The 26872-nt window shown below is 42.6% G+C and overlaps 1 protein-coding gene across 2 annotated transcripts in view; it reads left to right on the top strand.

The window, feature by feature from the left end:
• Positions 1-25522, top strand: part of LOC118358303 (phosphorylase b kinase regulatory subunit beta-like) — a 57886-nt gene extending 32364 nt beyond the window's left edge. For both annotated transcript variants that reach the window (XM_035735964.2, XM_035735954.2), the window contains 17 exons: positions 7528-7583; positions 8629-8722; positions 11901-11984; positions 12740-12844; positions 13001-13083; positions 13388-13478; positions 13934-13992; positions 14127-14289; positions 14442-14523; positions 15918-15975; positions 16215-16305; positions 20251-20447; positions 20622-20756; positions 20828-20957; positions 22817-22924; positions 23654-23791; positions 24200-25522. In XM_035735964.2, coding sequence (XP_035591857.2) covers positions 7528-7583; positions 8629-8722; positions 11901-11984; positions 12740-12844; positions 13001-13083; positions 13388-13478; positions 13934-13992; positions 14127-14289; positions 14442-14523; positions 15918-15975; positions 16215-16305; positions 20251-20447; positions 20622-20756; positions 20828-20957; positions 22817-22924; positions 23654-23791; positions 24200-24337 — 1812 coding nt within the window. In that variant the 3' untranslated portion in view covers positions 24338-25522. The remainder of the gene's footprint in view (positions 1-7527; positions 7584-8628; positions 8723-11900; positions 11985-12739; positions 12845-13000; positions 13084-13387; positions 13479-13933; positions 13993-14126; positions 14290-14441; positions 14524-15917; positions 15976-16214; positions 16306-20250; positions 20448-20621; positions 20757-20827; positions 20958-22816; positions 22925-23653; positions 23792-24199) is intronic.
• The last annotated feature ends 1350 nt before the right edge of the window (positions 25523-26872 follow it).

The following is a 26872-nucleotide window of genomic DNA, read 5'->3' as shown; positions in this document are numbered from 1 at the left end:
TTGATGCTATGCATTTAAATGTGTCATGTGACAATACAGCCAGGTGAGGCCCTGCGACCTTCTAGATAATTCACAAGATAATAGATTTTCACATAGTTTACGTGTTATTTATGTGATGTTAGTGTTATACATATTATGAAGAATATAGTGCGACTGTGTATGCTGAGCAGCTCTGACTTGAAACGTCCTAATATTCCCAGAGCCTGTATACTGTACTTTAAATTTTTATTAACTGATACAAATAGTACACTATTTTTGGTGGCGCATATATTTGATGCACTTCCCAGAGTGTCAGGCCCAGTAAGCACTAGACCCAGATCTGTGTGTGTGTGGATCGGGGGTAGTTTAGTATTTAGAATCCATTAGGAGAATGTGAAGTGAATGCTCCTTGTCTGTGGTTTGTTCCACATGAGAAGTGATGCGTTTTGCTAGGCTCAGAGGTTGAGTCAGATCAAACGCACCCCAGGGAGTTTCAGGAAACACTCTCCAAATAAACACGGAACAAAAGTCAGAGAGGAGATATCATTAAGCCATATGCCTTAAAATATACACCCACTCACACACACACACACAACATCAAAGCACGCGCGCAGCAAACACGTAATACTATACACCAGATTAGCTAATCGGACACATGAAACAAATGCACACATTTTCACTACCGTAATACTTAGTCAAAAAAGGACACACATGAACACAAATATACAAAAGATGGATTCAAACACATAATAATTAATTGTATTTTTTATGTAACCTCAAAGGGCTTTACTTTGTGGGGGGGAACTCGCCTCATCCACCACAAATGAAATGAGCAAATGTATACTAGTATTTTCTTTCACTCTCTTTCTACATGCGTACACATACTCTCATAACACACACCTAGTCACAGTATCGCATAAGTGTACTGTACAGTTGCTCTCTGGCAGCCAATTCCTTATAGCTCTAGTCCCCACAACAGAAACACAGCTCTCTCTTTAACTGAGTGATTCTGTGAGCCACAGAACAAGGTTAATGGGAATTTCCAAAGCACAGTGCATCCTGGGGGCTGTCACTCAGCCCTGCATCTGTGATGAGGTCTAAAGGTGAGAGGGCTTCAATTGGCCGTCACACTATGAGGCACAAACAAGCCCCTTCAGAGAAAGAGAGGCGCAACATGGAAGGCATTTTGAGGTTGTCGATTTTAGTGTCTCTACTAAATGCACAATGTTGTTGGGGAATTCAGTTTTACAGTCCTGACAGTAAGTCAAAATGTCTTTTTCCAACTTTCCAAGCTTTTGAAAGTCAAACTCTAAACCCCCTTGCTCATACCTTTTCTGCATCCTGGGTTCCATACTACAGGTTTGTTTTGTATCACCATATGAAGGGAAAGGCTTCTCGGATCCATTGCAGAACAAAGGAAAACATATTGTGATTGATTATGTAACAAAATAAAATAGAAGAATTAGCATGTCTTAACACAGTAAAACAAACATTAGAGGGACACCATTTTTTTAGATGCATAATCCAGACTTCCCTGTTTTGATATGACACCCTGAATGGTTGTGAACAGATGGATGTTATTTTTTCCCTTGCATCCAAAGATAAATAATATTCATTAGCAGGACAGGGCTGCCAAATGGCACGCTGACAGCACTGTAGAGCAGGGCTGGGCCCCCCAGGGCTGAGCCCAGGAGAGATTGCCAGTGACCTGAACCGGCAGGGAGTAGGCCATCTCTCACATAATGGGACAGAAAAAGTGGATCACAGCGTCTGCTTTAGAAATTTTACAAGGCCCCGGTCCCAAGTCAAATCCACATTAATGGGTTTTTTATACATTTGGCCCACTGGTTTTTCCAAGCTCACTGTTTGGTTTATTGGCCACAATGACTATAGTAACTCTCCCAGCCTCTCATACCTAAGGGGAAGTGACCTGTGAGCAGGAGAACTTCCAATTTGGCTTTATTTGTCTTTCCAAAGGCAAGCATCTACAAAGCTGACCACCACCTCGACAGGCAAACACAGTTTGGTCTTTCATCATAGAGCTCCATGCTGCTGAATGTGATTCTTTCTGTGAGTCTCGCGGAATGTGGCCAAGCTCACAGCAGTGATGTAGAGTACAATCGTGTGCTCTCCCTCTCTCCCAGTGCCCTATATGAGAAAGGTCTCTATTTGGGTAAAAACAACAGTTGTGTGTCATCATCCCTGTCTGGGCATATCAATTGTCTGTCATGGGGATCACTGTGCTGGGGTTAGAGCCAGGTCAGTCACATGCGCCAGAGTAGAGACCATTTAGATGGCACAGCCATATGGGTCTCCTAACTCGCCCGTGCTGCTGCAGTTGCCATGCCAATGTTATTGCACACCAGGCTCGGTGCTTAATAAACTAAAAAACGGCTTGTGGGTGGCGAGCTGGAAAAGGGCTTTGACATTATATGAGCAATTACTGCCACGTAGGTGACTGTCAGTCTCCACACTTACACTCAACGCCCTCCCATTCCTCTATGTCATGCAGTCCCGTCTTCCATCCCCATTTTAATAAGACGTTAATCCATAATGGCAAAACGGTACTTGAATATGGGCTGAACCTGTCAGCTTAGAGGGCTTTATTGTCTGGGCTGGTGTGTCCGCTCTCTGGGTGACGATGCCGCAGCACCCATACAGAGCCTTTCATAGGTAGGCCTGATTTATCAAAGATGGTCTCTCCCAGTCTCCCCAGTAGAATCTCAATGGGAATTACATCAAATACAACAGGTTTGACAAGCCCAAGGCTCAAGGAGGCTTTCATAGGGCTCAGCTTAATATAAATTGATTTTTTTTTTAAATTTGGTCATAAGGATTGCCGAGTAAACCTAATATATCTGCGGTGTGCCCAGTGAGAGGGAGAAAGAGCGATGCGTATCAAATTCTCAGCAAGCATCCCTCCGTAATTACATAGCGAAGAATCCAATCCCCACCGTTTTCAATTTCTGTGAAGTGATTGTGTCTGTGCCTCCACTATTACATTCAATAAGTCTGCCTTTTTCATGCTACCTGGAAATGTGAAAGAGGACATAAAGTGTGCTTTTAAATGCCAACCTTGAGAAAGTACAATCAAAAACGTGGCTCCTGCTTGGCTGTCTGCGCACTTACAATGTGTAGCACGTCACTGCCGATAGCTTATGAGAAAGCGTTGTCTAGTGCCTTGTCAAGCTTATTTTAAACAACACACTAGTAACACACGTACAGTGATGCGAGTTTAGTATATGTAAATTCAAGTCATTGTCCCTTTGATCTAAACTTGCATGTAAAAATGCTGAGCAACAACCGAGTGCATTTTATTTGGTCTCCGTTTGTTGTGTGCAGACTCATGGGTACATTCATGGGTATGTATAGGATTGTCTATGTATACTGAACAAAATATTAACATGTAACACTTTCAAAGATTTGACTGAGTTGCAGTTCATATAAAGAAATGAATCTATTGAAATACATTAATTAAGCCCTAATCTATGGGTTTCTGTTCTGAGGGCAAAACAATTAGGAAGGTGTTCCTAGAGTGGAGTGGCATATACAAAATGCGCGCTACACATACTGTGAAGGCTCATGGCCAGTCCCGGTGGAGCTGTGTAACCTTGAGCTGGTTAGCTTAGGTCAGTGGACAGAAGGGCTCAGCAGGGCCTAACACTGAATCACTGAAGACATATTGAGAGGAGGGATGGATGGGAGTGGGAGAGGAGGGATGGATGGGAGTGGGAGAGGAGGGATGGATGGGAGTGGGAGAGGAGGGATGGATGGGAGTGGGAGAGGAGGGATGGATGGGAGTGGGAGAGGAGGGATGGATGGGAGTGGGACAGGAGGGATGAGTGGGAGATGGGGGAGGGAGATGGGAGAGGAGGGATAGGATGGGAGAGGAGGGATAGGATGGGAGAGGAGCGATGGGAGAGGAGGGATGGGAGTGGGAGAGATGGGGCAGGAGGGATTGTTGTCTTCACAAGCTGTGTCAGAAAAGGACCAACACTGTAATTTTCCCCTGTGAAATGATTCCGTCTCAGTCAAAATTTACATAGTGACTATTCTTTTGAAGTAGTGTTTTTTTTCAGGCTATTGACCATGTATTTGGAGTACATTCACAGTTCAATTGCTTTGGGGAGATAGGCCTATGTATATATTTCAGTTACCTACATTATGCTTTCCGGATGCTTGGAGAGTTCCACTGTGTGAAATGCACTCTGTATGCAAAGGACACATATTGGTACCCAGTGTTTGGGTAGACACGGTGCAGAGTGAGAAGAAGCCTGAAGGGGCCTTTTCCCCCCATGCAACAATGGAGGGAAAAGTGTAACATTTCAACTCTTTTAATTTGGGAAAATCTCAAATGAAGCAGAGATTAAACTCATTTATATTTGCAGTCTGGGAGTGGCGCTCCTGACTAAGCTTGTTTTGCAATTGGGCTTTTACTAGTTGAGATGCACGTTTCTCATGCTGAGAAGCTACTGTTGATGCAAATTGCTCACCTAAATTTGAGTTTTTTTTTTCTTTTTCAGGGGCAATTTATTGTACTCATTCATTTCAACAGCTTGAAATGAGAGTGGAGTAGCTAGACAAGTTGTAGAAGAGCATTTATTCCAAATAGTGAGATTTTCTTTCTGACAGCCGTTTCTGTTCTCAATGTATTCATGTTATTACTTTTAGTAGTAGCACACGGAGAATGTAAAATATTGACATTTCAGCTCTCCTTCAGACAGAAGAGCTTCAGGTACTGTATGTACTGCACTATTAAATAAGACCATCATTACACCTAAAAGGAAAACAAATAAAGAACTAAGACACTCTCCATCTGAAAACAATACGTCTTCCTCCAACCCCGGTCAAAATGTTAATTCTTTTGTTTGTGTTTATATTGCCCAACCAAGCAAAAAGCCAGTAACTGCTCATAGCGTGGAACTGAGAAAAGTAGCTTTTATTTACCTTTGTTTCACAGTAACCTTGTGCTCTTACTGCTAATATGACTCCCATTTTCTCCAAAACACAATACGGTAGAGGCAGGATACTTGTCCACATGATTAAGCATGTATTTAATGTAGCAAAAATGACTAACTCATTTTCGACCAAAGGAGCAGTTACTGCCGTTTTGCTTGGTAGGGCAGTGTATACAGTATGTGTCCGTTCACACATTTACTGAGCATTGAGGTGGCCTTATGAGAGACTGTTAGTGTCTCCCGGCTGTAGTGTCGTCAGTGTGTTGTCCCTCCATCTGCTCTGGCCCCGGTTACCTCAGGGGCCAGAGCAGAGGGCCCAGAGCCAGGTGCCAGCAGGCACGAACATGAGGCGCTAATTGAAGCTTGACCAGTCTTATCCAGGTTTTTTTTCTGAGACATAACAATATCTCTGCAACACCTATTAAGATGTTCCAGTATATTCTGCTGTCCAATCGAAGCTTTGCTTTAAACCTAATTACCCACCAGGTAGGTATAGAGGTGAGCTGGAGAGAGAGAAGATATTTCCTGCATTGTTTTATTTTGCATCTTCATTTATTATTTTCTTTATTTCTTTCTCTCCTCAAATGATTCCTTTTGTGTTTTGGAGCAGAATGCTAATGAGAGATTTCCATTGCAGTGTTTTGGAAGCCGCTGCTCACAATTAATCAGAAGAGATTTCTGTGAACCTCTCTCTCCCCCGTCCCGGATTCCTCTGATTAATGATAATGAGGGTGTTGAGAAAAACCTGCTCTTTCCGCCCAAACAAAATGGCTTCCAGCTTTCTCTTCTCAGGCTTCCTGCGGGGCCATCTAACGGAGCATTGCCTCTGATGAACAGCCCTCCTGCGAATCACAATATGTTATTTTCAAATGGCCCAGGGATTTTAGTCATTTAACTCCAGTGATATGATTCACTCTGTTTACAAATCACTTACCTCTGAATACATCTCCCGGGACTCAGAGGAGGGAGGCAGAAATGCAATTGCTGCAAATAGAAGAGAAAGGAAGCATGATCATTAGATCAACCTCATTCGATCCTCAAAGATGACTCCTTGAAAGATTCACAGGTGTATGACAGGCATTATATGACAGGTATTATACCTTTCACCTTGTTCAGAGTCAGGAGCTTTATTCGTGTAACTAAATTCTGAAGCAAATGCACTGCTTCTCTGCATCTGTGACAACGTTTGCATGCACACCAATATCATGTTATTATTCAGGATGCTCAAGTATTCTGTTTTTGAGCTGACTCATATAAACATCATATCCCGTTTACAATAACCCGAAAAGGCTTGTATCCCGGTTATGTGACACCAGGATAAAATGCCTGGGATATGCTGATCTTAGACGGGATACTGTAAAGATCTTAATAGTAAACGGGGTGTTTTTTTCTCTCAGTCTGCGCAGGCTCAGTTGCACATTATCATGGGTGTTGTGTGATGGTGATTTCATCTGATTGTCAAAAAAAAACACTTCAAAAAGTAGGCTACCTGCGCAGTTCGAGACACCATAATAATTCCACAATAATTTATTTGTCTTATACTCCGTACTGGGCCCTATAGCATACTGGCCACTTTCACCCTTTAATTTAAACAAGTTTCTGCTTATAATTTCGGACATTTGGTAGACCATTTGTTTGTCAACTATAGTTAGATATAGGCAACTTATCTTCTGTCATAACTTGTTGCCCACCAGAATGTCTTACATTGATAGAATGCATACGCTAACCTCGTTAACACCGGTAAAGTTGTCTGTTTCATTAAGGAACATTTTAATTAAGGAAATTAAAAGCTGAGAAAACGATTAAACACGTTTCTGATAAGACTTCAAGTTCGTCTTGGGCGCATATTTTATGTGGTTGAAATAGTCTGCTTGCATAACAGCGTCAAAGGTAACACATTACACGCGCCGTCACGTTTACTCGAGCTGCTGAAAGAAAGAAATCCGATTTCTCCACTCCTGTAGCCGAGACCAAATGAACATTTGTTGTATAATTTTACAGCAAGAAATGCATAATTCTGCAAGAGTTCATATTATATTACTCTACGTGTGAGAGGTTATAGGCCTACAGTCAGTGTCCATATTTCAGTTAATATTCCATTTAACCCATATGATCTTAAATTAGGAATATTCTGTTTTTTAAAATGTAGATATACTCGTTAGCAGGATATCAAAGGTGCATGTAAACAGTTTATCCCGAAATAAGACCTTAAGTGGGATATGAGCTACTATCTGGAATACAGTGTCTGTAGTCACTGACTCTTCTGATTTACTATGGCCAATCCAACTCCTACGAAATCAGTAGTTTACAACCACTATAAAGATTACCACTGTTCAAATTTCTGTAATGACAGGCTACGGTGAGGTATGGTTCACCTCTCTTCCCTCATCACTCTTTTGTTCCCTCAAACCCCTTTATCTCCTATTCAAAGCTTTCCTTTACAAGTGGAGCAACTTTCACTGCAATGTATTATACAAGATAACAATTCAGTATATTATTGTGATTTTGTTATATACTATAAACTGAAATCTTATTTTCCCCTGTAAGGTGAGCGTTCACTTCTCTCTCTCTCTCTCTCTCTGTGTTCCAGGGTCCCATTGATAATGACACGGTGGTTCATGTAGCCCTGATTGCTGAGAGCCAGAGGTAGGTGATGGGAAAGATGAATAGGACACTGTGTGAGGTAGCTATGTGTCTCTGAGATGAGAGAGTTGTGTGTGAGAGAAGAGTTTGTGGTAGTTCGTAAAGCTGCCTGTTTTTCTCCCTCTCTCCTTCACTCTTCTGTGTTTTGTTGTTGTTGCACTGTGCACATTAAGCGCTTGGCCATTGCACCTGTCTTCACCTGTTAGCACCCTCATTTAGCTGTGGAGTCAGAGAGAGGGAGGTTAAAGTGGTCGGCTGGCCAGCTGAAGCCTGTTGACCTGTCCTGCTGTTCCATTCAGACGGCAGGTCTTAACCTAGCACTCGTACTTCAGCCTGCTCACTTCCTCCAAGCCGTTACCTATTGCTGCGTTTGTTTCAGAGAGTTTTTCGAGATGTAGCTTGTATAAAACCCTATGGCTTTAATCATTAAACCCTTATTGAACTGTCTCTCTGGCGTGGAGACAAACTCTGTGTGACTTTTCAGCTGCAGTAGAGTTGACCATCCTCAACCTGACCCTATTGTCCAGTGGCAGAGGCCCAATTCACACCAATGTGTTTAGGGACCAGGTTGTCAGGGAACAGATTCAGCTGACCTGGTCAGCCAATCAATAGCCTAGCCTGGGAGCAGCTGACTCCCTCTCTGCCTCTCAACACTTCAGTTTTTTCCAGGAGGAGGGCAAGTTGAGTCAACCTTTAAACTCCCGTCCTCCACATCAACTCACCTTTGAACCTTTCCACATAGACAATCCTTCTTCTGTTCTCCCTGACTGGTGTTTTAGTGTGTTGTCAAAATCACTATAACGATTCACAACAACACTTTCAGTAGTCAATCCTCATTGTTTGCTGTATGTCTGTTTGGTAATAAATGTGCGTTGGGTACATGTCTCCTACTGGTCATTTACGTCCTCTAACCGGCACCTCTATCGGAGTCCGCCACCAGTAGTTGGCGCTCTTTTTCATAGCTAATATTATTTTGGCCACCCAGACTGTTGGCCTTCCTAAACAGTCCCAGCTGTGTAGCCTAACAGTGTGTTGTGTTGTGTTGCAGACTGCAGGTGTTCCTGAACACCTATGGCATCCAGACTCAGACACCCCAACAGGTGGAGCCCATTCAGATCTGGGCCCAGAAGGAGCTGGTTAATGTGAGTTATACCACAGAATGAAAAAGGAGTGATGTTCATCACTATGGGTAACACCCCAACCTGACCGAGGCCATAAAATGCTCACTGCAAGGAGAGAAGATTGTGTGACGTTCACGTACATTTTTCTGAAAGTTTTAGGAAACGCACATGATTTTAGAAAGCAATAAACGAATCAGTCAATTTTCCTAGATGTCCAAGGCCGTCTATCAATATGTCAGCCGAGCATATGGGCTTAGTCAATTAATCTGACTTTCAATCTTTGCAGCCACGATCTATTAAGCTATCCCTCTTGGTTGCTCAATCAGTCAGAGTGAGGCTGGAGATCGGCCAATGGGATTGACCAGTTGACCTGTCCAATATGTCATTTTGGCAACCAGCGTATTCTTCTTGTGGGATGTCTATAGTATCCAGTGCATCAAGACTAAAAGTATTACTGTATTGGTGTAATGCGTATAGAAACGACCACTGCCTTTCCTAATATATTAATACAACTTAGAAAGGTCTGCCTCTGCTCTTCCTCCCTGTTGTTGGGCATGTAGTTATGCAGCAATGGATTGGGTGGGTGTCACGAGCCAGGGCGAGCAGCATGCTAAATATTAAATCACATTTGAATCTGTTAAAGGCTGGGGCACCGCTCTGCATTGCGTCGCTCGCTTCATCTCTCTCTCTCTGCCGTTCGATTGTGTTTCCAACAGCTGCTTGACGACAGGAGAGCGGCAATTACATCCAGCAGCATGTTATTTATCTCAACCCAGGTGGCACAGCAACAGCGCTGCCAAAATAGCTTCCATTCGCCTTGGTGACGCCTCCCCAACCCATCTGCATGTCGTTTGACCCATCTCCCAGCGATCATGTCTATAAAAGCCAACGGTCGTTCCACCAATTCTTGGTGCCAAGTGGAACATGGTCCAAAAAAACTTTAGATTTTAACATTGTCATAAAAGGAAACACATTTTCCCCATCTCATGAGGTTAAATGAAAAAGTACTATAGTAAGTGCCTATTAGGTGCCAAATAAACAGGGTTGACAATATCTTCTTAAACCTTAAAATGAGGGACTGTAAAAGAATACCTAATCACATGAAATATATTATAATATTCATATTTTTTATTTAACTAGGCAAGTCAGTTAAGAACAAATTCTTATTTACAATGACGGGCAAACCCGGACGACGCTGGGCCAATTGTGCGCCGCCTGATGTGATACAGCCTGGATTCGAACCAGGGACCGTAGTGACGCCTCAAAATAACTAGGGCTTTCTAATGATGAAACTGATGTATGATGGAAAATCTTCCTAGAGGTGACAGGGTTGATGGAGGGACATGTCGATATGCTGAATTTTGGCACTTTAGCGAGCCTTTATTCCATTGAAAATAACATTTGAATTCTCCATGTGGACTATATTAAAGTGTACTTCATTTAATATAATAGGATTTTAAAATTCAAAATTGGTGCACAATTTCTACTTTTAAATATCAAAGGCCCCCCTTTTCATGGAACGACCCAGATGTCTAGCAGAGTGGAGAGCAGTTTTTCGATTGATGAACAGAGACACTGCGACACTGAAGCCTTCTGTTACAACTGTCATTCTCTTACAACAGGCCTCATATCACCCAACCTAATGACACGCTCAGAATGTAGCCATCTTGATGGCATTAACAGCAATCACATTAGCAGTTTGGTTGCTTTTGATTGTGGTCTAAATGAGAGAACTTTGATGTGAGCCGTGTGCTGTGTTCATTGGTATTCTTCAGGCAGGGACAGGGAGCCGTGGGTGCAGACAAAGGTTCACACAACGTCTCTCCTCAAACAGGCCACATGGCCAGGGGCGCTGGGAATTTGTTATGCGACTTAATTCTGAATAAATATTTGCCGTCTTTCTGAACTCTGCTTTTTTAAATATTATCATAATATTCTGTTAATTGCTTGATTCTCCTATTATCTTTCGTACTTTCCACCCATGTATAATTGGTTTCCAACTCATTTGAAGATGGGAAAAGCAGGAGGAGTGCCAGAGCTCCATCTAGTGGTAGGATGTACACATTGCTCTTTGGTAAGACTGGTGATTGCTGTGTATGGAAGCTTGTTAGCTACGTTTCCTGCAGCGCCACTGAAGTATACAGCCAGTGTTATTAACCAGGAGCCTCTGATTGGATTGATTAGGAGGAATAATTGACATGTATAGCCCGGTGTGGGAAGATCAGGGCTGACTTAATCTCGTAAAGGGACAGTATGACACAGAGGTCACAGGGACTGCAATGTGCCTCCTCACATGCATGGATCAGGTGCTGTAAAATCAATTCCCGTTATCCGCATTGTGGATTGACAACAATTTTCCTCATCACTCTGGCATACAGGTTGTTACCTCTTTCTCTCAGTTTCAGTGTCTTCAGGGCATAGACACTCTGTGACCTTGTACCATTACATAGTGAAAGTGGAATTCAAATATATTTAAAATACCATTAGCCAAGGAAAATTTACACCAAGACCTAACCAGGTAGAAGTGAAAGAATGGGGAGCAGTGAGGGCCGATCAAGACTGACGGAGCATACTAACTAACTGAGCTACTTGGTGTTGCTTTACAGTAAGGACCTGCAGGGGACCTTTCTATCTCTGCCTTCTGACAACTCTCCATTAAACCCACTGGCACCATGGCACTAAACAGAACCATAGGGGTGTTAGGCTCCACAACAGAGACATCATAGGCAGGCTCTGCAGGGTCCGTTAGCTACTGGCGCGTCTCAACTTCAGAGGGAGGTCATTTTAGATTATGGATCGCAACAAAAGAAATCCTTGGGGATATGAGGAGGATTGATCTTTTTAGAGGTGCAATAAAAATAGACAACTTTCCCTGCCTGGCATTTTTAAAATGACTCCCATTATGATCTCTGTCATATCGAGCTGAGTGTGTTGTCAGATCTGAAGGCTAGATATGTGTAAGAGAGGAAAGGAAGGCAGCTAGCTACATGACAGCAGTTCTCTATGGATCTGTGACTTGCCGGAGGGAATAGAAGGAGGGTAATCTATGTTGTGGTCTGTTTGTCAGTTGTAATGTAAATGGTGTTTGTCAATAGGCCATGGTCTAAGATTTGATGTGTAATTTCAAAAACTAGGCTTTAAAATAAATAAAAAATAAACTAAACTGAAATAGGTATGCATCTCTCTCTTTCTCCCCCAGGCGTACCGCTTCCTGGCCGTCAATAAGAAGCTGGGTCTGAGTGGGCGTCCGGAAAGGCCAGTGGGCTGCATGGGGACTTGCAAGGTGAGTGTTCACCATTCATTGCTACCACATACTCTGAGGTCCTGGGCACACCACCACCTCGTCACTGATGAACATAAACCAGCACTTTTCAGTGTGCAACCACAGCTCAGAAACGGAATCATATTCATTTACATGTACAGATATAATGTACATAGATGTTATACATATTTTTGCCTGACTCTTAACATTGTACAAAGTACTGCTGCCATGCAATCCATGATGGAAATATGTGTCATTCAATTTCGTAATCCACTTTGATATTGTGAGCTGCTGTCATTCAACTGTTGTTGGTATTCCTTCTAGTTGTCCCCAGTGAAGGACATTTAAATACGCTTTTTCATATTTTTTATTGCCAAATGAATCAATCACAGTTCCAACCCTATTACTAAGACAATTTTTGAATGGAACATTTATGTGTTCTGATGGAATAGGGCGTCCTGCCAGAGGGCATTCTAATAATCTCTTTGTTTGTGTGCGTGGTAGCGCTTGTGCTTTAGAAACAGACAGGGAGAACGAGTGTGCCTGTGCATATTTGTGTGTTTGTTTGTAGTGGAGAGGTTGTGTGTTAGTTTTAGGAAGTGTCTTTGCTCGCAGGACTGTAACGTCTATGCGTTCTAGCTTCGGTGTATTCCTCCCTCAAGATCGATGGGTTGTTTTATGTCCTGTCCAGAGTAATGTATATGTCAGTACCTCCGAGCCATCCATCTTGGCCTGCAGGATCAGGTAATGCAATGTGTCTGCTCCACTCCCCACAGATTTATCGGATCCTGGGGAAGACTGTGGTGTGCTACCCAATCGTCTTTGATCTCAGTGACTTCTACTTATCCCAGGATGTCATGCTGCTGATTGATGACATCAAGGTGAGCTGGGGTGAACTCCCCTCATAAACACTTCTGTTTAGACATTCGTCTGGTTTAATCCTTGTTCTGGGGAATGCACACTCACCACATTGTGTCCCTAACTGTATGTCTGTTTGGTCAATGCAAGTTTAATGTGTTCCATATCTTTGTATGTAGAATGCACTGCAGTTCATCAAGCATAGCTGGAAAATGAAAGGTCGCCCACTCTTCCTGGTCCTCATCAGAGAGGACAACATCAAGTAAGATCTACTTTTGTATTTTCTACTGTACTGTAATTCTTACTGCTTTTAGAGTGTATTGGAATCCAGCACAGGAGGTGTACCTGTATTTGCCAATAATAGTTTTGTTGTTGTCATTTATATCACTTTAGCTTGGGTGCTATGCTGACCACAGCAGTATTGATCATTATCCAAAGAGCACCTTTTTAAATGCAATAAAATCGCTTACCATCCCACAGTAGAGGTTGTGCTAGTGGAGTCCGCGGAATAGCATATACTCATGAGGTTAATATGGAGAAAATGATAACAGTAGAATATCCTTCAGGGGGAGCCGTTTCAACCCAGTCCTGGACATGTTGGCATCGTTCAAGAAGGGGCGTGTCGGCGGGGTCAAAGTTCACGTGGACAGGCTTCAGGTTCTCAACACTTTTACTTGTTTCAGTCCACTCACACTTCTTTGAGGCATTGTGATATCTACCCTCACAACACTGTTGTATACTGTATGTATGTTCAGTTCTCCTTTCCTTTGGAAATGCATTTAGAAATAGTGAATATGTATGTTTGCAAATCCAATGCCTTTGAATTGCCTTCACCGAGTTCTATTTCCTACTGTTACAATGAGTTTCAGTGTCTCTCGAGAGTTCTTTAGATGTTTTGATGTGACGTCTTTTATGAACGTCACTCACTATTCCCCTCACACCTAGCTCTAGGAGCAGACACAGGGCTCCCTTTTATCATCTCATTCTTCTGGGAACATAATTCCCCTTTGTACATGTGACTGGCTGTCCTCATATCGATGTGACTCCACCTGAACTGTCCATATCCCATGTAAATGAGATTCCTCGGTGTCACTATTAAATCGTCCTTCCAGACCCTGATATCAGGAGCTATTGTGGAGCAGTTGGACTTCCTTCGTGTCAACGAAGCAGAGTAAGAGCTTGTTCCTGTCATTTCCGCCTTTTGTGTTTTGTGACACTTTTTTTTTTTTTATAGAGGAATCAGCGTGTAAAGGATTTAACTTGCCTGTAAACCTGAAAATACTCCTGTAACTTCCCCTGGTCTAGAATCCCAGAGTTTAAGAACTTTCAGGAGCTGGAGATGCCCAAGCACTCCAAGGTGAAGAGGCAGACGAGCACGCCCAATGCCTCAAACCTGGAGCAGCAGCCTGAGATCGACATCGAGGAGTGGAAACACAAATCCACCAACGAGATCATGCAGAAGTTCTATGTGAGTACAGGAGTACGGTGTCAATATTAGGACAGCTACAATCAAAAGGGGATGGGTGTTTTAATGTCAGGGCCCTAGATCTGACTCTTAACTGTCTTTACACCGCCATTGGCATGACCTTCGACCTCTTTCTGTGTTTTTGTCTTTCTCAGGACTGTGACTGCCTGGCCAGTCAAGCACAGCTTGCCAGTATTCTCATGAAGAAAGAGGGCCCTAACTTCTTTGCCAAGGATGGTAGGCACGGAAACAAAAACGCACGTGCAAAATGGTTTTACTCTGTTAAAGTAACAGTCCAGTGAAAATCTCTTCTTACTAATATTCTGTTTTCTCATACCCAAATAATGTTGTTGACTCGTCCTTTACTTGTTATTGTAGCCAAAACATAAATGAGAGAAAAACCTCTCAGTAAAACCGAATCTTAACTTCATTTTGAAACAAACTGTTAAAAAGAGTGCGTGAACTTTGCCTGGATAATGACGTCATCCTCTTTGGCAGAGACAGGCCCGTATGTGATTGGTCGAGCATTTTTGATTTTATATATTTTTCTCCGGTGGAGAGAAGGATCCTTCTCGAGGCACAGGAGTGCACATACTGCACGCACACAAGCAAGCTAGCTCGCCAACAATCCACAGTTGCTGTTATCAAACAACTATCTCGCCAGTCACTTCTATTTCAATTTACGTGGTTTGTAAGAGTTGGCCTGCTGGCTGTTTAGAAGCAGTTATCTAACTAGCGTGCTATCGCGGCTAACTGGCTTGCCAACAAGAAAGCAAGTCAAAGCAGATCCTCCACACAATAGCCACCTCTCCATTCCCTTCTATTTTAAATCCTGTGGTTTGTAGCTAAAAGTTTTATGTCAAGAGGAAACCCAGTTAGCTGTTGTTGACTTATATACAGGTAACTGCCAACATGTCTTAATAGGGTGTTGGGCCACCACAAGTCAGAAAAACTTCAATGCACCTTGGCATAGATTCTACAAGTGTCTGGAACTCTATTGAAGGGATGCGACACCACTCTTCCATTTGGTATTTTGTTGGTGGTGGTGGAAAACGCTGTCTCAGGCGCTGCTCCAGAATCTCCCAAAAGTGTTTAATTGGGTTGAGATTTGCTGACTGAGATCACTCTGTTTCCTAACAGGCCAAGCAGAGGCACAGAGCAAATCTGCTTTTTAACATCCTAATTATAATGTTTTGGAAGGACATCTATTTAATTCATATTGTGATTTATTGGAGGTACTATTTTATTTTCAAAAAGAAAATTGGTAACACTGAACAGATACTTTAACACTATTCATCAGAGCCAGACTACCAGGCCAACTAGCCCCAGGGTGGGAATCAGTGCATCACTGTAAATGAAATGTCCATAGCCTAATCCATTTAGCACCCCCATGACTAACTGATTTAGTTTGGATCCGTGTCTCCTCTGTGTTAGAAATAATACAAAGAACAAATGGGGTCAATTCAACCAAGGCATAGCCTACGCAGCTAGTGTCATCAATAGCAGTGGCTTGGCAAACACTGTTTTCAGACCCAATCATCCACAGTTTACATTCTTCTAGAATATATATATATATACACAATGATTTGCATTGCTCAGTTCACTTACAGAGGCCTTTTAACTGTTTCCAGAGACCCTAATGGAAGACATGGAGAGACTCTACAGAAGAGCTGGGACCAGGAAACTTTGGTCAGATGTTCTTCTTTCCCTATCATTCCCTTTTCATTTAACCTGAACGAATAGTTTGTGTTTTATTTCATGTGGCAGGTAATATCCATCCATTTTGTACCGTACCTCCATGAAGAGTCTTCGACTTTTTTGCCTTTCAGATCATTTTACTAATCGTTTCAAGATTGAAGTAACATTTTCTTGTTCTCTACTGAATTCCAAACTGTTGTAAACAATGATACATATTTCTATGGGTGTAGGCTGGCGGTGCGTTACGCTGCGGCCGTTATCATGAAGTTTGCCAGTTCTATTGCCCCTCATATCACCACACTGGTGGTCCATGGCAAGCAGGTAATGGAGTAGAGTTGATGTGTGGAGTCTGTGTAGCATGTGTACTGTATTAGCTCAGCTAGCCAGTCAGTCACTGTGCACAGCGTGTACCATTAACTGTGAGTGCTATGCTTCACTCATGCATTTACTTCCCTCTGCAGCACTGTCCATTTGCTCTCTATGGACGGTCAATTTCACGTTCACATGCTCCGTTGGCCTTTTTGTTCTTGCCGTTGTTGTTGTTGTTGTTGTTGTTGTTGTTGTGGTGGTTTGGCTGTGTCAAGGGAGCTGGTCGTGAGTTTTCATATTGCTCAGCGCTAAGATTGAACATAATTGCAGAGGGACCTGAGAGTCAGAGAGTGGAAGAGCCCATAGGCCAGGCTCCACCTTGCCCTGGAACCACGTCAATACTTGGTCCAATTTCCTTTCTCATTTATTTAACGTGGGTTAATAAGTGGAACTTGAAAAAAGTTCCTTTTATATTACACAACGTCAATGGTTTAACATCACACACCATGAGCATTTAGCCTGACATTTCCTGGACAAAATATGTAGAAGTATAAGCCGTAGACTATATCTGTGCTAAAAAAGATTTGAGCACAATTTACAATAAGTGAAAGAATAGATGGCTGGATGTGGTAAATGGGAGGTGAATGTTGTCGATACGATGAAAATACACTTTATTGTTTTAGAAAATCTGGGTTTCACTACAACCTACAATCCACCTGAAGTTTAAAACACTGTTCTCCATTTTATTTTGATTTCTATTGAGGTAGTTTATTGAAGTTGATGTGTACGGCTAAGCAACCCTGTCTGCTGCCATGTACACTCCCCTCCGTATTTATTTGGACAGTGAAGCTAGAACATTTAATTTGTCTCTGTGCTCCAGAATTGTGGATGTGAGATCAATATGTGTCATATGAGACAACAGCACAGAATGTCACCTTTTATTTTTCTTACGTATCTGTTACCGTTTAGAAATGAAAGCACTATGTACACGACATGACCAAAAGTACATGGACACCTGCTTGTCGAACATCTCATTCCAAAATCAAGGGCATTAATATGTAGCTCGTCCCTCCTTGGCTGCTACAACAGCCTCCACTCTTCTGGAAAGGCTTTCCACTAGATGTTGGAACATTGCTGTGGGGGCTTCCATTCAGCCACAAGAGCATTCGTGAGGTCGGGCACTGATGTTGGAGATTGCATGGCTGTGTGCTTGATTTTTATACACCTCTCAGCAATGGGTGTGGCTGAAATAGCCAAATCCACTAATTTGAAGGGGTGTCCACATACTTTTGTGTGTATATATAGTGTATCTAGTCCCCCCATTTGTGTAGGTGTCATAAGTACTTGGACAAATTCCCTTGTAGTGTATAAAAGTAGTGTATTAAAAGTGAAGTATATGGTCCCATGTTCCTCGCACGCAAGTGAAAAAGTTACAGATGCACAAAGATCATACCTCTTAACTTTCTCACTTGTCATTATTCACCATTCATTCAGCATTATCTGTAATCATGATAGCGTCCATATTAATGTAGAGGTGTTCAGAAACATTTATATTCTTATTTACAATAAAAGTGACTCCAAAATGACACACTACATTATTTAGCATTTATTTCTATTGGGCACAACTCCAAAGAACTGCAAATGCTTCCAACAAGTTTGTAGAGTCACAAGTTTGATGTAATCATTGCATGTTCGGAAAATGGCGACCAAATACTACACTTTTGACTATTTTAATACACTATAAGTGAATGTGTCCAAATGGGGGGACTAGATACATAAAGTGCTTTCATTTCTAAACGGTAAAAACGGATTTCTATGAAAATACCCTCAAATTAAAGGTGACATTCTAAAGGCACTGTCGCCTCATATAAAATCTCATATCCAAAATGCTGGAGTATAGAGACACATTTTAGTGTTTGCTTACTGTCCAAATAAATATGGAGGGGAGCGTATGTACCACAACCAATGCCTGTTGCTTTTTCCTCACAGGAACCCAGCAAGCAGGAGGAGAGACATAGCAGTCACTCTAGCGAATGATGCAATCGTAAATTATAGTGAACATTCAAATATGTCTGCCCCCCCCCCCCGGAAAATAAAATATAATATGTTTTTTAATCTAATAGTGAAATTGAATAGGCGGGAAACAATTGCAGGAGCCAGAGCTGGATTCATGCAGTGGAATCTTCCTTTGGAACCACTGCCTGTTCTGCTAGGCTAGGCTAGGCTAGGCTAGGCTAGGTGTCCCAGAGAGGAAGCGCCCACCATGCTAATAGCTTTCCATTCTATGGGGACTATGAGTGGGACATGCCACGCACATGATTTTACAGCTTTGTTTTAGAACTTCATTATGTTAATTGCACCGTCAGCCATGTGCCTCAACTCACGTTATACAGCCCATCAGTGTTAATGTCATGGTTATACTGTATGTATGGTTCTTATGATAGAGAACACAGCAGACTGCATTGTTATGGCAGTCAGCCATTATGAACTGTTCCTACTGTCGAGTTAACTTATTGACACATATAGTGTTGACCCTATTCAGGATCTCCTTGTGTTTTTGTTTACCAGGGGAGTTGTACGAATCGCAGCCAGTGTGATAACTAAGCTAGTGGACAGCATTGCCCCAAGTATTACTAGTGTTTTAGTGCATGGGAAGCAGGTAAGTGGACATTTGAAAATGGGGGGCCAATTTTTCAGTTGAACCATGTTTTTTTTTTTTTTTTTTTTCCTCAAGTCAGATGCCTATTTCGAACACAATCTTTATGTTCATTGATTTATCAATGAATTGGATGAAATTATGTCAATTTTGAAAGTCTTAGGAACGTTCAGTTGACTGAGCTCCCGCATGCTATTGTCCTATAGGAAATGCTTAGTGTTGTTGCAGTTGCACGCTTCATATTTCCCAGCTACCTCACTGTGCTTTAGCCCTGTAGCAAGGCTGCTATTTTGTTACGTAAAAGTAACCAGGGTTTAACAGGCTCTATGTATGCCGTGACCTGACCTATGACCTAATATACTGTAAGTTCTCCTTTCCCTTGGATCTATATGAAGTGAACTGCCTTGGCCAATGTTTTATCATTATACCTTTTTCCTCTTATATTACACAGAGATAAGTTGCTTCCAAACAGTCCCCATTTCTGGCCTCATTTTCCCACCCAAGAGTTTTGGGCGGTTCTTTGCTTTGAAGTACCTCAAGGTGTGAATCTGCATATAGATTGCATCGTAGAAGGGAAATGATTCTGGACAAGATGAGAAAGCTGATTTTTTAAAATAGAGTCAGGTGTCTGCTTACATGATCTACGTAGAATCTTCCTTGATTTTTGCATATGAGGACTCGAGTTTAGAGAATATCTGCTGTTGTTTGAATGTGTTAAGGTAGGACATGTTTAGATTACACCTAGTAGTGATAGAAATGAGGTGCAGATTTAATAACTGTGATTTGCTGACTTGAGAACATCAGTCTGCAACCATTAGTTTGAAGGTGCTATTTTTCAAAAGGATATTAAAGGATATCTTGTTTGGGAAGAATAATGATTACCCGGGTGTAATTTTCATGTGGCCTTTATGCTTTGAAAATAGGAAATATCACAAGATAATCTTGGTTATTATCTTTTGTCCCTTTCATGTTCTACTCTGTGGGGGTGCAGTTTTACAGTGGCAAGATGGATAGATAGTTTATGCGAAGGGGACACGGAGACATCAGCATTTCTATATAATATTGCACCCTATCTGGTCAGTCAAAAAGCTTATAGGTAGAGTGATGTCACCCATAATAGAAAATAAAATATAATCAAAGTTTTTGTTTGAACATTTTTGACTATTTGTTCCTTGTTATCCATGATGTAAACACGTCTATCTTCCTGGCTCATCACTCTGTCCTCTTAGTAAAATAATCCCCACCAAACAATAATGGCACTGCAGACATCTGACGCTGGCTGGGCTGTGCTCTGTTGCCAGGTAACGCTGGGACTGTTTGGGCATGAGGAGGAGGTGATCTCCAATCCCCTCTCACCTGGGGTCATCAAGGGCATCCTCTACAGCAAGTGCTTCGGGGAGAGGGAGGCCGTGCTGCAGCAGGAGCTGGTCATCCACATCGGCTGGATCATCTCCAACACCCCCGAGCTGTTCAGTGGCATGCTCAAGATCCGCGTCGGGTACGAATAGAGCCCGGGAGGAATAGAGCTAGGCAGGCTGTAGCCATGGCCATTCGGATCCTACAGCTGGGTGGTTGTTATTCTGTTTGTCTCTCAAGTTGTCTGTTTGAGGATAGCCATCTGTGGTTATGAGATGCATTGTTTTTGCTTCGTATTCCGCTGGTATTGGTGCAGGTGGATCGTCCAGGCCATGAAGCATGAGTTGGAGATCCGAGCAGGAGACATGCCACCCCAGGACATTTACCAGATGTCCCCCAGCGATGTTAAACAGCTGCTGCTGGACGTCCTTCAGCCACAACAGCACGGCAGGTAAACACTCACAAACACACACATTTTTTTAATTCAATTTTATTAATTTCCCTATTCGTTACCCATACCAGGTCCTGGATCAACAGGCGTCAGATTGATGGTTCCCTCAACAGGACTCCCCATGGCTTCTACGACCGAGTGTGGCAGACTTTGGAGAGAACTTGTAATGGCATCGTAGTGGCAGGGATCCATCTCCCACAGGTAGTGTTGGTAATAGCAACAGTGACATAATAATCCTTCTTTGTTTACATCCTCAAACTCCACATTTAATCACATCTCTGAAGGACCACACTATAGGCTGGCCATGCTTTCCACCTGGCTACCCCTACCTCGGTCAACAGCACTGCAGCCCCCACAGCAACTCGCCCAAATCCAGTCAGATGATGTTCTGAAAGAGCCTGCCCAACCTTACCTGGTTGAATGCTCCTGGTCGCCCTGCCAGTGCGGCGAGGTGGAATAGCCCACACTGGGCTATGCAGGCGAACCGGGGATATCGTGCGCAAGGCTGGTGCCATGTAAGCCGGCCCAAGGAGACGCACTGGAGACCAGATGCGTAGAGCCGGCTTCATGGCACTTGGCTCGATGCCCACTCTAGCCCGGCCGATACGCGGTGCTGGAATGTACCGCACCGGGCTATGCACCCGCACTGGGGACACCGTGCGCTCCACAGCATAACACGGTGCCTGCCCGGTCTCTCTAGCCCCCCCGGTAAGCACAGGAAGTTGGCGCAGGTCTCCTTCCTGGCTTCGCCATACTCCCTGTGTGCCACCCCCCCCCAATACATTTTTGGGGCTGACTCTCGGGGTTCCATCCGCGTTGCCGTGCTGCCTCCTCGTACCAGCGCCTCTCCGCCTTCGCCGCCTCCAGCTCTTCTTTGGGGTGGCGATATTTTCCTGGCTGTGCCCAGGGTCATTTTCCATCCAAGATTTCCTCCCAAGTCCAGAAATCTTGATTTCACTGCTCCTGCTGCCGCTGCCTGTCACCACGCCACTTGGTCCTGTTGTGGTGGGTGATTCTGTTACGGGATTCTTCCTGGGAAAGAGAGGCGGACCAAAACGCAGCGTGGTTATTTATAAACATCTTTAATAAAGATAATAACGTGAACAATATACTTATACAAAACAAGAAAACGTGGAAAACCGAAAACAGTCCTAACTGGTGCAAAACACAGAGACAAGAACAATCACCCACAAGAGACCTAAAGAATATGGCTGCCAACATATGGTTCCCAGTCAGAGACAACGATAACCACCTGCCTCTGATTGAGAACTCCAGGCAACCATAGACTTACCTAGAATTCTTAACGAAACATAATCCCATAAACTACAAAACCCCTAGACAAAACAAACTACATAAATCACCCATGTCACACCCTGGCCTAACCAAAATAATAAAGAGAACACAGAATACTAAGACCAGGGCGTGACGGTATATCTGTCTGGTCACCCCCAAAACCAATTCTTCCTTTGTCCGCCTCTCCTTCCAGTTCTCTGCTGCCAATGACTGGAACGAACTACAAAAATCTCTGAAACTGGAAACACTTATCTCCCTCACTAGGTTTAAGCACCAGCTGTCAGAGCAGCTCACAGATTACTGCACCTGTACATAGCCCATCTATAATTTAGCCCAAACAACTATCTCTACTGTATTTATTTATTTATTTATTTATTTATTTATTTTGCTCCTTTGCACTCCATTATTTATATCTCTACCTTGCACATTCTTCCACTGCAAATCTACCACTCCAGTGTTTTACTTGCTATATTGTATTTACTTTGCCACCATGGCCTTTTTTTTTTTTTTTTTTTTTTGCCTTTACCTCCCTTATCTCACCTCATTTGCTCACATTGTATATTGACTTATTATTTACTATGTTTGTTTTACTCCATGTGTAACTCTGTGTTGTTGTCTGTGTCGAACTGCTTTGCCAGGTCGCAATTGTAAAGGGCAACTTGTTCTCAACTTGCCTACCTGGTGAAATAAATAAATAAAATAAAACCATCGGGGTGTTCTTGCTTAAAGCATTACTGTTAAAATCTTCCACTTCTCTTCCATTGCAGCAACCTACTCTGTCTGACATGACCATGTATGAGATGAACTTTTCTCTGCTGGTGGAAGACACACTGAAGGACATTGTGCTGCCTGAGTACAGGCAGATAGTAGTAGAGGTAAGGGCCAATCAGATTTCACTGTAATTTACAGCTGCATGTTTTCCACACACTGCTATTGGTCAAACAGGTTGCTCGATTGACTATCTCATCCACACATTTCCTCTAACAATGCTTCCGCTACACATTGGGTTAACAATACAAAAATCCTATTGGGGGCCTCCCGGGTGGCGCAGTAGTTAAGGGTGCTGTACTACAGCGCCAGCTGTGCCACCAGAGACTCTGGGTTCGCGCCCATGCTCTGTTGTAGCCGGGCGCGACCGGGAGGTCCGTGGGGCGACACACAATTGGCCTAGCGTCGTCCGGGTTAGGGAGGGCTTGGCCAGTAGGGATATCCTCGTCTCATCGCGCACCAGCGACTCCTGTGGCGGGCCGGGCGCAGTGCGCGCTAACCAAGGTCATCAGGTGCACAGTGTTTCCTCCGACACATTGGTGCGGCTGACTTCCGGGTTGGATGCGCGCTGTGTTAAGAAGCAGTGCGGCTTGGTTGGGTTGTGTATCGGAAGACGCATGACTTTCAACCTTTGTCGCTCCCGAGCCTGTACAAAAGTTGTAGCGATGAGACAAGATAGTAGCTACTAACAATTGGATACCACGAAATTGGGGAGAAAAAGGGGTAAAATTCACACAAAAAAAAAACAATACTAAAATCCTAATTGTACACACATTTTCTCATGGCTCTATTTTCTTAAATTTTCTTATTTTCTTATCTAATCTCCATGGTTGCAGCTGCTGATGGTGGTGTCCATAGTGTTGGAGAGAAACCCGGAGCTGGAGTTCTCGGAGAAGGTGGACCTGGATGTTCTGGTGAAGGAGGCCTTCCATGACTTCCAGAAGGACAGGAGTCGGGAGGGGACGAAGAAACAGGTAGGTGTTATGCTCTGGCCTACCCTGTCCACTGGGCTCACAGGATCTGAGGTTGGGTCAGACCACTGTCACACAAGGTTTTTGGAGTTCATTTAGCATGCGAGCTTAGCTGTTGTACTTTCACAATGATGTACAGTACAAGTTATCTCCGCTAAGTAGAAGCAGACCTCATATTCGAGGTGAGGATACCTTGGGAGCATTGGTGATCATTTTTCTGGTCAGTCTACTTAATTAACACTGAATGTTAAGGATGGAAATAATTGTGTCACTTGTTTACTTGTAATGCATATCATATATTTCCATTCTAAATAATTGTTCGCTCTGCATGTCTTTGCGGAAAAGCAGTGCTTTGTTAAACAACTTTTTACAGTTCGCACTGTTTAAAACAGTACCGCTGTTTGTCCGCAGGATGACATGGAGGAGTTCTATAAGACACCGCCGATGGGCAGGAGAGGTACCTCCAGTTACCTGACCAAGGCTGTGATGATTCAGCTGCTTCAGGGAGACGTGAAGCCCTCCAAGGATGACCCCTGCTCAGTCAGCTAAACTAAACCCATTCAGCAGAGTGGAGGAATCCACCGCTACTCTACTTTGTCGAACTACTAACAACACGCTAAATTAGTCTGCATCACTGACTGTTGTTCCACCAGCAATACCCTCCTTGTTCTGTTAGCTTCAAGCTATTTATACAGGATGTATCAGATCTTATCAACACCTTGTTCTGTTAGCTTCAAGCTATTTATACAGGATGTATCAGATCTTATCAACACCTTGTTCTGTTAGCTTCAAGCTATTTATACAGGATGTATCAGATCTTATCAACACCTTGTTCTGTTAGCTTCAAGCTATTTATACAGAATGTATCAGATCTTATCAATACCTTGTTCTGTTAGCTTCAAGCTATTTATACAGGATGTATCAGATCTTATCAACACCTTGTTCTGTTAGCTTCAAGCTATTTATACAGGATGTATCAGATCTTATCAACACCTTGTTCTGTTAGCTTCAAGCTATTTATACAGAATGTATCAGATCTTATCAATACCTTGTTCTGTTATCTTCAAGCTATTTATACAGGATGTATCAGATCTTATCAATACCTTGTTCTGTTAGCTTCAAGCTATTTATACAGGATGTATCAGATCTTATCAACACCTTGTTCTGTTAGCTTCAAGCTATTTATACAGGATGTATCAGCTCTTATCAACACCTTGTTCTGTTAGCTTCAAGCTATTTATACAGAATGTATCAGATCTTATCAACACCGTTATTACTGTTAATAACATTGAACTGTTACCCACCCGAGATCCTTGCATGTAGAATTGTACGAATAGCATTAGCATTGTGGGGCAGCCCACATTGTTGATTTGTAGTTAACCAATGGCATGATATGCAAAACTAGAGTTGCATCCCAGTGCACACTTCTTCTTTTTTTTTGTCTGTCTTAGGAAGTCCGGGTCTTTTTGAAAGCCTGATCGCTGTATTTTTGTGAATGTGGTCATGAGTTCCTTCACTCTATTAAAATGATATATTAAGTTGTTTTATGTTGATGTGTTTACACGTGGTTTGAGTGTGCCTATCCAGTTTAGTGAATCTGAATTGAACTTTTTCAATGTGTGTGTGTGTGTGTGTGTGTGTGTGTGATGTTGGCTGATGTGTTCCGTCACTCTGTCAAGGTGATTTTGGAAGCTCCATACTAGTTTAAAAAAAATAAACTTGAGGAACTTGTGACATCCTGTTGATTTATTTGCTTAGGTTCATCATGTTTGAATTTTGCGGCGCGTTACCCCTACTATAGACAATTAGCCTTGTAGCAGCTAAATGCCCTTGTATAAGCTAAATGTAAATATTCAAGCGTGTCAGTTCGTGCCTGGTGGTACTGTATGTGTATTGAATCTCACCACTAGTAACTCCTACTCATGTTAGCTTAGCTGCAGTCGTACCAATCTCACTGCTGGAGCTGGAAAATAACATTTGACATTTAAAAAAAAAAAAAAAGAGGGTTAGACACTGAGAAAAGCAGAGGAATTATTATTGCGTAGGACTCTGTACATTATATTTACTTCAGAATGTGTTCTAAAGCTGCTCCATCACTTGGACTGGAGAATGGGATTGATAGTTCGAGAACAGCTTTAAAAAGGTCATTTCAGTGTTCTGAAGCGAGGAAGTTCATAAATAAGGGTGATATTCAAACGATGAGAAGTATGCTCATCGTACATACAGTACATGTATGCTTTAGTTATTATTAGTTAGAGCAGAGTACGTAGTCTGCAATCTAGATCAGGCCTGTGTATGAAATGACAGTAGCAATAGCATTTGTGGAGAGCAATTTATTAATATGATGGTGTAATTTATTGTACACCTGTGTCTGATGCTTCAAAAATTGACGAAAGCATTTCGTAGGAAAATAAAATATTCTAGTTGTATATGCTACTCTAACATGATCCTTTATGACCAGACTCAATTCACAGTTCAATTCGAATCTGCAGAGCAGAACAATCTTTCATATCTACTGAGTAAGGCCTCATCGCTGTAAAAGGTGTAATGTGTTCGCTTAAAGAACACCCATAAAAGTTAACTGTGCATAAAAGTCAGACTATATTTTTTGCTAGCTGCAGTAAAAGCACATTTTATTTGCCTGTCTCAAGTGATTGGGCCTGACAGTCTGAGCTTTTTTCCTGCTCCATCTGCATCAACACACTGTACCATGAAGGGCATCAAAGACTTGAGCCACTTGAAGATGTCCAGGCCAATGTTTCACGTTTTTTTGCAACATTATTGTCACTTTATGGTCTGAGGAACCAAAGGGCTGAATAAATAATGAAAGTTGATGTAAAGTGTGTGAGAGAACCAAGGGCTCTCTGTGGTCAGGGTTTGACAGTCATGTTGAAGATACTGACAAGAAAGTTCTCACCTACTCTTATCTACCACTTCCTGCAAAGCGAATTGATCATTTCACTATCAATTTTGCAGTTACCATGTTGCCTTGATGCATTTCAGTACTGACCAAATTTGCATGGTTTGAAAGGAGACATTGAAGATTGCTTCAAGCTGCTTTGTGATCATTTTTTAAAAAATATT

Source organism: Oncorhynchus keta, chromosome 2, assembly GCF_023373465.1.
Source record: "Oncorhynchus keta strain PuntledgeMale-10-30-2019 chromosome 2, Oket_V2, whole genome shotgun sequence".
NCBI classification, from domain to species: Eukaryota; Metazoa; Chordata; class Actinopteri; order Salmoniformes; family Salmonidae; genus Oncorhynchus; species Oncorhynchus keta.
The sequence above is the reverse complement of the archived record's forward strand: the minus strand, read 5'-3'. Positions and strand labels throughout refer to the sequence as shown.